General features: G+C 32.7%; 2 protein-coding genes across 2 annotated transcripts; both read left to right on the top strand.

Moving 5' to 3' along the window:
- The first annotated feature begins 4,235 nt into the window (after window positions 1–4,235).
- Window positions 4,236–7,278, top strand: LOC114729831 (WAT1-related protein At1g43650-like). Its single transcript, XM_028916873.1, has 7 exons — window positions 4,236–4,429; window positions 4,531–4,593; window positions 4,845–4,961; window positions 5,067–5,316; window positions 5,696–5,854; window positions 6,617–6,768; window positions 7,008–7,278. The coding sequence occupies exons 1-7, from the start codon at window positions 4,236–4,238 to the stop codon at window positions 7,153–7,155; spliced, it is 1,083 nt and encodes a 360-aa protein (XP_028772706.1). The 3' UTR covers window positions 7,156–7,278.
- Window positions 7,279–8,742: 1,464 nt separating this feature from the next.
- On the top strand, window positions 8,743–10,888 carry LOC114729851 (WAT1-related protein At1g43650-like). Its single transcript, XM_028916889.1, has 7 exons — window positions 8,743–8,933; window positions 9,050–9,112; window positions 9,265–9,381; window positions 9,769–10,021; window positions 10,154–10,312; window positions 10,410–10,561; window positions 10,693–10,888. Exons 1-7 carry the CDS (start codon window positions 8,743–8,745, stop codon window positions 10,886–10,888), a joined length of 1,131 nt encoding a protein of 376 aa, XP_028772722.1.
- Window positions 10,889–11,858: the final 970 nt, after the last annotated feature.

Raw genomic sequence — 11,858 nt, 5'->3', positions numbered from 1 at the left:
TTTGGAGTATTTATCGCCATTGCATTTGTATGTCTGCCTACTTGGATCCCCGAATAAAATTAGATGAAATTCATATTTTAACAATCATGCGTAAATACTTCCACTCCTTAATATAACATTTAGGTGATTAATTTAGGAAGATTAAAAATACTAGCTAAGTTAGATATTTGTAATAAATAGATGTTATCTTTTCTAAAATACCCTTATTAATCATGTGTGATTGAATTAACCATTGATGGTAACTTCTTAATATATGCAACTACTAGTATTATGAGGATTACTTGATGGCAAAATAAATAAATATTAAATACAACATGAATTGGAATTTTATATTTAAAATCAAATTAAACAACAAATTAGGTTTTATATCAAGAACCAGAAGTGCTATTTACTTTTATGAGAAGTGGGCACTGCTCTATATAATTTTTTTTTTTTTATGCACCAGAAAGAAGACTGCTCTATATAAATTTATTTTGATAGGATACATGTATAAAGCTCTTTATTCAATAGCTTGAGTGGGAAGAAAATACGTTGCTTGGGCTGGGCTCAGGCCGATCTAGGATCCGTCCAATCAAAATTTGGGCTCAGTTACTTTCTTGGGCATAGTGGTAATGAATCCGGCCCAATTCATATTCCGAGTGGACTAGCTTCTTGGACCGTGTTAACTAATAACCGAAGGTTCTGGGTTTTATGGGCTTCCCAAATAATTAATGTTAAAAGAATAATATACGTTTTAAAAGTAGAATACCCGACAATATTTCGAATAAGATTATCTCTCATAAGAAAATAGTTAGGAAAAAAAAAAGTAATTTTGAATCCTTTAATATGTCTTAAATGTGGGGCACCCACGTCCCTTAGTTGGAACCTGGAAGCAATATCTTTTTCTTTTAAGGTGAAATGATAATATCACCCTCGATGGGGTCAAAATTTTAAAAATTACTACCTAAAATGTAATTTTTTGCAAGCCCCCTTCACCAACAAGTAGGCGAGGTCTGTCTTATGCCTCAGCTTTAATTAATTTCGAACCCTAAGTCACCAAAGGTTGACTTAACAAAGATAACGCCATGTATTCTCGAATCAAATCATCCCAAGCAATTAGTCCGCACTATGATGATTTAATGAACCCTTGATATTTTCATGTGTTTTAATTTATTGAGTGGCGTGTGGGCCCATGACCTAGATAGCAACGTGCATTAGACAACAATACAGCACAAATATTCCATTAATTGTAAAGAACAAATGCGCATTCTTCTTCTTTTCTTTTCTTTTTGAAAAAAAAATGAAGTTATTTGGTGTTCAATGTGCATCGCTCATTATTGCTTTTACAACAGGCCAAAGTGTGCTCGCCCGCGCGTGTGTGTGTATATATATATATATATATATATATATATATATATGTATATTATGGCTGTTTCAAATGCTAGCATTATATGGAATGTATTAAGCACAGGCCATTCATGAAAATTCATCTATATTATTTACTTGGCTTTTTATCTCGCGAGCTAGTTAATGGAAAGATAACAACGAAATCAACGTCGTCTCACTTGTAAAACCAGTCTCCATATAAATCACATAACTGCCTTCACTGGGAGCTGAGGATATATATATTTATGCTGAGTCACGAGTTTGATTTATTTTCTGATTAAAGTTCGTTTGTTTATATATATTCTAGCAAGTTCCTGGCAAGTCACTACTTGTCCATGATATGGATGTGCAGATTTGGAAATGAAAATAACAAGGCCATATGTGTGGATTCTTTCAAGTGTCCCAGTCGAGCCGTGACCCATCATTCTTCAAGCACATGAGGGAAAAATAGCAGTTTCTTATGGCAGATGAGGCTACTGTGTACGTGTATGCCCTAGATCGAAGCCAAAACTCTTAGTGGGGGACCCCTGTAACTTTCCATTATCGCCATATAAGCCTTAATTCTTCTTCTTAACTCATCTTTAAACATGACAGTACCCTATCTTTAAGCATGACAGTACCCCATCTTCTCAGATAATACTCCCTCCGTTACTAAGACTGTGTTTGGGTGACACCCCAAACCACCCAAACCATAATTTGGGGAATAAATCACCCAAACACCCACCCAAAAACCAAAATCATGGTTTTAGAAAAAGCAAAAAATTTTTGTTTTTGGAGAAAAAAGGGAGAGTGTGGAAGCCTATAGGATATATATCTTGTTATTTTTTTTATAAACATATTTAATCTTATATTTTATAAATATATATACATATTAATTATTTATTAATTATATTATCTTATGTATTATTAATTATGTTAATAAAAAATATATTATTAACAATTTTATTCCTTCAAATTAAAATATATCATAAAATCTATTTTTCTGTAATTATCATATTAACTTATTTTTTTTTTTAGTAATTTGTATATATAAAAAGTGCTTCTGATAACAACTATCCAAACACTCTCACTTTTCAAAATCACTTTTTCATAAAATCTATTCTTTCCAGAATCTATTCTTCAGAATCATTTTTCCAAACCATGGTTTGATTTCATCCAAACACACTCTAAATACAAAACTCATTTTATAGTATAATTTATACTATAAAGTGAGTCTTATATTTAAAAGCGGAAGATATTCAGAGACTTAAACAAGATCAGACTGTGAAGATCAAAGATAAGAGTACGAAAGGTGCGTGAAACTCGTTTGTAATAGGGTACCATGAAATATAAATGCGATTTCTGAGCTCAGTCCTAGGCTGCAAGCCTATTTGTGCTAACCTACAAAAGAATCAAATCCAGAGATGATAAACAGGACACTATATCCTTGTTCTGTATTGATGGAATCGTAGGGTCTTGCAGAGTGCTTCAATATTGAAAACGATAACTCAAATGCTTAGTGCATGCCCACTCGACTTTCCTATAGTGGTGTAGCTATATGGCATAAGTTGGTGGCATATGTCATTCATATCGTCCTTCCCATTTTAAACTTTACTCCTTTTAATATGCGCACGAGTATATGTGTAAATAGTAACTGTTATTACCGTCCTTTACCGGGATATTTATAATTCACTGCAATTATTGCATATTTATGCGCTTATAAATACTAATCAACGACGGCCAAACAAACCATTTTTTTCACTACTTTTCTTAATTAATGTGAAGCAGTTAAAATTAAGTGTTTCATATCAAGGATATAAGGGAGTATAGAAACACAAACGAAATGGTTGAGGGTTACTATTTCTTTTAACTACTCCCTCTGGCCTTATATATAAGCTTCAAATTACTAAATTATATTTAACGAGCTAGCAATTATAACTAGTTAAAAATAATAAATAGGTCTGAAATAAATTTTTCTTTCTTTCTAAATCTGCCATAATTTATTAAGAGAAAAGATGAGAGGCAATAAATAAAAAAAATGATAAAAGAGAATATATGGGAATAATATTAATGAGATAGAGAGTACTAAATATAGTTAACTAAAAACAAAATAGGAAAAAAAAGTAATAAATACTCAAACAAGCTAAGAAACAAAACTTATATTTTAAACCAGACTTATCTCTAAAAGTGAAGTTTATAAGGAGTATCTATAGTAACACCCTAGCTACCAGAGACATTGATTGGGATTCACTTTACGTTATATTCTTGTGTCACATGCACTTGTCCATGGTCATAGTAACATGTACAGAATTAACTAAATAAAATCTTTATAAGATATTGTGTTTCGTAGCACTTGGCAAAAACAAAAAAGAAAAATATCAGATCGCTAGATTACAGATAGATACCTGATAACAAACAATTTCCTGGTCCGACAGCTAATCAGTTATCTTTCTTAATTGAGTTTTGGTGCCTACAAGAATTGGCTATAAATCCCTTTAGTTGTGGTGACATAAACAAGTCAAAATCAAATTTTGTCCACTTACACTTTTCCTAATTTGCTGTACTGTGTCTGTTGCATACAAAAGGTACAAATATAAGCGTGCCCCGATGGATCCTGCTATGTCCTTCTATTGAGAAGACACTAGTGCCTCATCATATATCTTTTTGAATTGGGTGGAACTACACATTTTCCACCACTTCGGATGTTCGATTCATGGAAATGAATCAGCACAAAATTAGGGTAGGAAAAGGGTGAGCATTAAACCCAATAATATAATGATGAGTTTCAACATCAAAATATCTATATAATAACTATGTAAAAGCACGTTTTTCTTGTCCAGAGCTCGCAGAGAGTTAGTAAAGGCAGAAAGGGGGGGAAAAGAAACAAAGAAATGAAGAGTAGTTCAGTTTGCTGTGTGGCCAAGAATAGGGCTTATGTTGCAATGATCTTCACTCAGTTTGTGTATGCAGGCATGGCTTTGTTGTCCAAAGCTGCAATAGCCAACGGAATGAACCCCTACGTGTTTGTTGTTTACCGGCAAGCTTTCGCGTCGCTTGCCCTGTCTCCATTCGCATTCTTCGACTGGTTCTTCGCCATTGCTTTTTCATATTTTTGGCATCTCCATTATTGACAAATCATTTTACCTAACTCAAACTAACAATTTTGTTTATCTCCTAAATCTGCAGTAAACAAGGTGCTCCCTTGTCATACAACTTGCTGAGCAAAATCTTTCTTGTTTCCCTAGTTGGGTACGCATCTGCTTTTATTCTGAATTATTAAGTCTGTTTAGTCTTAATCATTCAAAATTGATCAAAAAGTCTTAATCTTTGAAAATTGATCTTTTTCCCACTGTCAAAGCCAAATAATATCAGAACGATAGCTTGTGGAAAGATCTAATGAGTACTATATATGCTTTTATCAGGCAAGTAAAAAGACAGAAATATACAGATTACAAAATATATTTTCTAATTATCCAATATGTCTTTGCATGCTTATTCAGGTTAACACTAAGTTCCAATCTTTACTATGTTGCAATCAACTATACGTCTGCAACATTTGCTGCAGCCACTACAAACACCATCCCTGCCATTACTTTCATCATGGCCCTTACAATCAGGTAAGTGAGACTTATTCATCTATCAAACAGTAATATGCGTAGTGTGTGTATTCCTGCTTTGGTCATCTAAGCTGAAAAAAAAAGTGTCTGGTTTTAAAATGTCAGGGTGGAAAGCATTTCCGTGAAGCATATGCATGGGATTGCCAAGATTTTGGGTTCTGTTTTGAGCCTTTGTGGGGCAATAACATTTGCTTTGGTCAAAGGACCTTCAATAGCTTTCATAAATTGGCATACCTCAAATCAGCAGAATGTTTCTCATTCAATAGCAGCACTTCACTCTAAAGGAGATCAAATTAAAGGAGTTATTATGATGCTCTCTGCAAACACTGCTTGGTCTTTGTGGCTTATTTTGCAGGTATGTTAGATCAAATAAAGTGTTGCTCTAAGGTCGATATTCAACATCTCAAGAGCATATGATGGATATATAATATTACCTCCGGTCCTAATTATAAAAGCTAGTTGACTAATTTGAGGATATTAAAAAAATAAGTTAAGTTAGTTATTTATAATAAATACGTGTTGTCTTTCCTAAAATGTCTTTGCTAATCAAGTGTACTGACTAGAACTACAATTATTAAAAGAACTACCTTGAAAAAAATGTATAATTATTAGAGACAAAGTGGATTGGAGTATTATATTTAGGATCAAAATAAAAGTCAAACAAGATCTTATATTAAAGACAGAGGTAGTATATTCCTTCTGAGTGAGCTTGTGCTCAAATTTATTTGTTTCAGGGATTTATTGTAAAGGAATACCCTGCAAAATTTCGCCTCACTACCCTGCAGTGCTTCTTCAGCTGCATACAGACGATTGTTTTGGCTGTCACAGCGGAAAGGAATCCTTCAGCGTGGAAGCTTGGATGGGACATTCATCTACTTTCTGTGGCTTATTGTGTATGCTTTTATGCCATCCTTGTGTTTACATTTAGCTAATGTTTAACTAGGTATGTTGAATTTAGACCCCACTTTATCTATAAGATTGTATAATACCAAGTCAAAAGAACATCTGCCACAAGTTTCTCTTTTCTATTTACAGAAATTAAATGTGTTCTTTCTAAAGATGGCTAATAATGTGTTGCCTAGACTATTGTGGACAATTGGTTATCTATCTCATATCTCTTCAAATCAGTGACCAAAATGCTCTGTTACGCTTTACAGTGTAGTGCAAAACGTCAAATTATCATTTTGAGCCACAGTGGATGCATTTTTCTCCAAGGAAATAGGAGAACGTCATTTTCGTAGCCCATTGTTTCTAAGTCATGTCATCTAACAGTCATTATTATGACAGGAAATATACGGTTTGATTTTTCTTAATCTTGTTACAGAACATAACTCATTTAAATTCTTATGATCTAATCGATCTAACTAGTTTTTTTTTTTCAATTAAATTTTCATTTAATATCTTTCTTAATTTATATGCATATGCCCTTTAAACCAATTATAGAGTAATAAATTTGATATCAGTGTGAGAGATATATACGAACTCACTAGAAACTGGATTCACTCTTTGCTTAGCATTAGCGTTAATTGATACTAATTAGAGCTGACTTTTTTTATGATTTACTGATTGTTTAGGGTGAAGTTAAATAAGAACAACATCACTTTAAATGCCTTGTTATAACATACTTCCAAATTAATCCGTTGTCATTATTTCAGGGTGTGATTGTGACAGGAATTACGTATTGGCTGCAAGTTTGCACTGTAGAGGAGAAAGGCGCAGTATTCACAGCCATGTTTACTCCTCTGGCCCTCATAATCACTGCCATCTTCTCTGCACTTTTTTGGAGAGAATCACTTCACTGGGGAAGGTCCATACATATATTCCTTAACATTATAAGAATTTGATGCTTTTATTTTTGGTTTATTACTTACCAAATTCTCCATTAAATTATGATATGTTAAGATTTCTTCTCTTCCGGCAAAAAAGAAAAAAAGAAAAAGAAAAAAGAGAATGTCATCTTGATGTAACATAGTTGAGTTGGATGAAGTTTCAGGAGTGAATTAATTAGAAAAATGATGTGTGGTTCGTTGCTTTAATATATGGCAGTGTGGGGGGAACTATTTTGCTGGTGATTGGACTCTACAGTGTGCTATGGGGAAAGAACAGAGAAACTGAAAAGGTCCAAATAAACCCTGGAAACACCCAACCATCAAAAGATCAGGACACTACATTGGAGTACTCTTCACAGATCTGATGAACTGTTTGGTTTCACAAAAATGAATTAAGAGAAATTTGTCTTTTTGTTAGTGGGTTGATGAAGTCTCTTGTGCTAAGAATATAATGAACATATATATATTAATTCTAAATCTAGTTATTTTGTTAATCAAAATATCTGCATGTATGTAAAGATAGTTTTATGTTGTGTTACAAAATTTTTTATCTATGCTTCATGTCTCTTCTGCTTTCTAATTTGAATTACTGTTAATTATCACTTACGTGTAATGGGGCTTTGGATAAATTATTTACATAAATATATTATTTGATTATTGATTTCGAAACAAAACGAAAGAATGATTCTATCCGCATAAGACATCACATATATAAACCTTCACATGCTTTCTCATACCATTAAGTTTTTTCCAAGCTGCTTAAAATTTTAGTAGTTTAGATGTTAGAAGGCCTCCTAAATGATTTAATTAATTATTGAGCAGATAATATATTTCCGAGTTATAGCCTCATAGGCTTTGTCATTTTTGTAGGAATGATGTCACTGATGACCAAAAGTTGTTTCGAAATATCATCAAGTCGTTTTTTTCCCGCAAGATAATCTTCTGGCACGTAATAATATTTTTAGAGTCATAATCATTACATTAATTTATTAGAATATAACTAAATATTTCAGTTCTTTTTTGTTAGCAGTAATATAATAAGACAACATTCTTTTAACTCGAAAACATTTTTAAGCTTGTAAAATGTTATTTTTAATGATATTTTTGACAAAATTATATGGATACTTACTTTGGAATCTTATTTATATCCTTTAGTTCATTTTACATAATGAATTGGCACTTGAACCATTTGTTCATTGAACAAAGGGAAGTGCCTTTTCCACGTCAGCTGAATCATTACATTAGAATATAACCAAATCTTTCAGTTCTGTTTTGTTAGGAGTAATAAGACAACATTCTTTTAACTTGAAAACATTTTTAAGCTGGTAAAATATTATTTTTAATCATATTTTTGACAAAAATATAGGGATATTTTGGAATCTTATTTATCTGCTTTAGTTCATTGTACATAATGAATTGGCACTTGAACAATTTGTTCACTGAACAGAGGGAAGTGCCTTTTCTACGTTGGATGAATCATATCCATCGATGAGAACCAAACAAACAAGCCGAGCCTTTGTACCTTTTATTAAAATATGAAAATTAAACCATTAACGTACAGCTTGCAAATATGATAACTTTATGATAAATAGCAATAAGTGACTTTCTTAATTGATATTTTGTGTATTCAAAAGTTGCATCTGAACCTATTTATTGTCTTAATAACACAAATAGCTCAAAATCATTGTTTTTCGTATTCTGGTTTAATTTCACCTTAAAAATTACCAAAACACGCGTGGTTTCATCGTAAAGCCACACAGTACTTGTTTCTCCTGTATATTGTTACAATAACTCGCTAGAAGTGCTCCAGACAATACAAGCAACCCTGCGCCATAGACTCCTATATACCAGGCTATATATCAGTTTTGCTTGCATCTAACCAATTAAGCTTTTCTTTGTGCAAATCTCATGAAAAGTGAGTAAAGGCCGAGAGGAAAACAAATAAAAGAAAAATGAGGAGTTTACTCAGGTTGGTGGGCAGATATAAGGCTTATGCTGCGATGATCATCATTCAGATTATTGGCGCAGGCTTGGCTTTGTTATCAAAAGCTGCAATTGCTAAGGGAATGAACCTTTTTGTGTTTGTTGTTTACCGGCAGGCTTTTGCCTTCGTTTCCTTGAGTCCCTTCGCATTTTTTGACCGGTCCTTTTCTTCACTCTTCCTTTTTGTATTCTCAGTTACCTCCATTAACAAATAATCATTTTACCTAGGCTTAAGCTCAATTATCAAGCTTATGTTTTTGTCTTTTATATCTGCAGTAAACAGGATACTTCCTTGACATTCACCGTACTCAGCAAAATCTTTCTCGTTACCTTGGTTGGGTATGAAAGTATCTCTTGTTTTCATCATATATCAATCACGGCTAATTAATCTGTGAACAATCTTGACGACAATTCATCAAACAAGAGTCTTAATCATTATATATATGTCTCTGCACTAATTAACCTTGTGCTGGTGCTTAAATTACATTCAGGTTAACTTTAGCTACAAACTTTTACTGTGCTTCACTGAACTATGTCTCTGCAACATTGGCTTCAGCCTTCGCAAACATTATCCCGGCCGTCACTTTCATCATGGCTGTTATATTCAGGTACGAATATAACTTGTTTGGATTATGGTTTGCAAAAACCGCTTTTATCCCAACTGAACTGAAATTAGAGTAAAACTCAATTAGTATAACTTAATTTACGTTTGGATAGACTTCTATAAATATATCAGTCTGACGAATTTATTTAGATGTATATTGATTGAAAAATCAGTTTTAGAATTTTCAAATTTAAGAAAAAGTTAGAAGCCAAGAGCCAAATGTCAGAAAAAAGTTTTTTCAACTTCAATTACTTGGCCTTCGGAGTAGGGGTTACCTTTCTCAAAAGTCATCCCAAACATATATCTTGAGATTAAACCGACTTCATGGTTTCAAAAAATCAGTAGTTTTTCATGAGATTTAAGCCATGCACAAACTGCTAAAAAATGTCAGGGTGGAAAGCGTTTCCATGAAGCAAATGGATGGGAAAGCCAAGATTGTGGGTTCTATTTTGAGCCTTGGTGGGGCAATAATATTTGCTTTGGTCAAAGGGCCTCCAGTAATGGGTTCCGCAAAGGGGCACGCATCAAATGAGCAGCATAATTCTCATTCACTTGTAGGATCTCACTCTAAAGGAGATCAAATCAAAGGAGTTATTATGATGCTCTCATCAAACGTCACTATGGCTTTGTGGCTTATTTTGCAGGTATATGATATCAATATTAGTCTCATATATATATATATATATATATATATAATTGCTTAATTAGATCAGATACGGTATAGCCAGCTGATGGATTTAAACAGAAATATAGCAAATTAACTAACTTGTTTTCAGGGATTTGTTGTGAAGAAATACCCAGCAAAACTTCGCTTCACAGCTCTACAGTGCTTCTTCTGCTGTACACAAACAGCTGTTTTGGCTGTAATATTGGAGAGGGATCCTTCAGCATGGAAGCTTGGATGGGATCTTAACCTTCTTGCTGTGGCTTACTGTGTATGTTAATCCTGATTATAAATTAATTATGTTATTTTTAATTATATCACTTAATAATTACAAGCAGTAATTAATAATTAACGCGTTGTGGTTTCAGGGGTTGGTTGTAACGGGGGTTTCCTATTGGCTCCAACTGTGCGTTATCGAGGAGAAAGGTGCAGTATTCCCAGCATTGTTCACTCCTCTTGCTTTTATAATCACTGCCATTTTCTCCGCATTTGCCTGGCGGGAGACACTTCACTGGGGAAGGTACATATGTATTTCCTTCTAAGTTTGTTTTTAGAAGATCGATTGCTGTCATTTCATCTACTTTAAGATAAAAACACGTTAAAATTTACTTAAAAATGATGAATTTGTTTGTTGGTTTTAATTTGTTGCAGTGTTGGTGGGATGATTTTGGTGGTGGTTGGACTTTACAGCGTGCTGTGGGGGAAGAACAGAGAAAGTAAAAGGGAACGAAGCCATGAAATTGAAAGCACACGACAGTTAAGAGACGACAATCACACGTCTACATTGGACATTCCCACAACACACAACGCCCCAGTGTCTAGAAGTATAGCACCCTCAACAAAGTAGTTTCTTCTTGTTACATGTGATGGAACCCAAACATGTTCTTATTGTTCTTTTTTGTTTTAATAAAAAAATGTTGTGTTGTTTTGTTATTAATAAGGTGGATATTTTGACGTGTAAATTTATGGCACCTTGAGATATATACTAAAAGTCTATTATATTTCTGCTTATAACTCTCCAATATATATCTGTGTGTGTGTGTGTGCGCACTCTGATCGGAATGATCTGCTAATTTCAATTGTAAATAAGCAATACTTACTTCAAATCAAATTTATACTATTCAATATTTTAAGAATATATTATTTTAAAAGACATAATAGAATGTTAAAAATATTTGATTCCCAAATAAAAAAATAAAATAAAATTTATAATAATGTTTTTGACATTTTTCGAACACAATTTAATTTGAATTTACGTTTAGATTAAAGTAGTTCAAGTTTAGTAAAAACAATCAAGACGCATGCAAAATGAATGAAGACATCCACATTTTTGCATATTTGCTTTCTGTTTCCCTGTTGTAATCAATATTATGTCCGTCCAATCCCCTTGGAGATAAAATCGAAATTTGCATCATGTAAATTTTGTACTCATCCATCTTAAATCTAAAACTTATTTTTTAATATAAATTAAACTGTAAAATGGGTTTTACATTTAGAACTTGAGAAGTATTTTTTATAGTATAAACAAAACCAAACTTATGGCCCCCAACTTATTAGGGAGCTTTCATATCATTAGGTTAAAATGTGATTAACGGTTTATTTTGTTTTAATTATACTACCGGGTGCACTCTAATTTGAATTACTTGTTGATCACAAAGATAAAATGAATAATTTTTGTTCCAAGTGAAAAGTTAAATCATTCAAATTTCTTCATAATTTTTATTCTAATAGAAATTATAGAATATGAAATAAGAATAATCTTTTAGTTGTCTAATTTAATAGAAAATTTAATTTTTTGATGAAATATTGAATGATTA

This window comes from Neltuma alba, unplaced genomic scaffold (assembly GCF_004799145.2).
Source record: "Neltuma alba isolate B1F8T4 unplaced genomic scaffold, ASM479914v2 tig00002487_pilon, whole genome shotgun sequence".
NCBI classification, from domain to species: domain Eukaryota; kingdom Viridiplantae; phylum Streptophyta; class Magnoliopsida; order Fabales; family Fabaceae; genus Neltuma; species Neltuma alba.
Note: the sequence above shows the minus strand (reverse complement) of the source record. Positions and strands in the feature narration are given on the sequence as shown.

Excerpts from the sequence above, each read along its gene's own strand:
- LOC114729831 (XM_028916873.1), top strand. The coding sequence starts at position 4,236 with ATGAAGAGTAGTTCAGTTTGCTGTGTGGCCAAGAATAGGGCTTATGTT. Across the intron at positions 5,317-5,695 it reads CTTTGTGGCTTATTTTGCAG|GGATTTATTGTAAAGGAATA; the intron begins GTATGTTAGATC and ends TATTTGTTTCAG. Across the intron at positions 5,855-6,616 it reads TACTTTCTGTGGCTTATTGT|GGTGTGATTGTGACAGGAAT; the intron begins GTATGCTTTTAT and ends TCATTATTTCAG.
- LOC114729851 (XM_028916889.1), top strand. The coding sequence starts at position 8,743 with ATGAGGAGTTTACTCAGGTTGGTGGGCAGATATAAGGCTTATGCTGCG. Across the intron at positions 10,022-10,153 it reads CTTTGTGGCTTATTTTGCAG|GGATTTGTTGTGAAGAAATA; the intron begins GTATATGATATC and ends ACTTGTTTTCAG. Across the intron at positions 10,562-10,692 it reads GAGACACTTCACTGGGGAAG|TGTTGGTGGGATGATTTTGG; the intron begins GTACATATGTAT and ends AATTTGTTGCAG.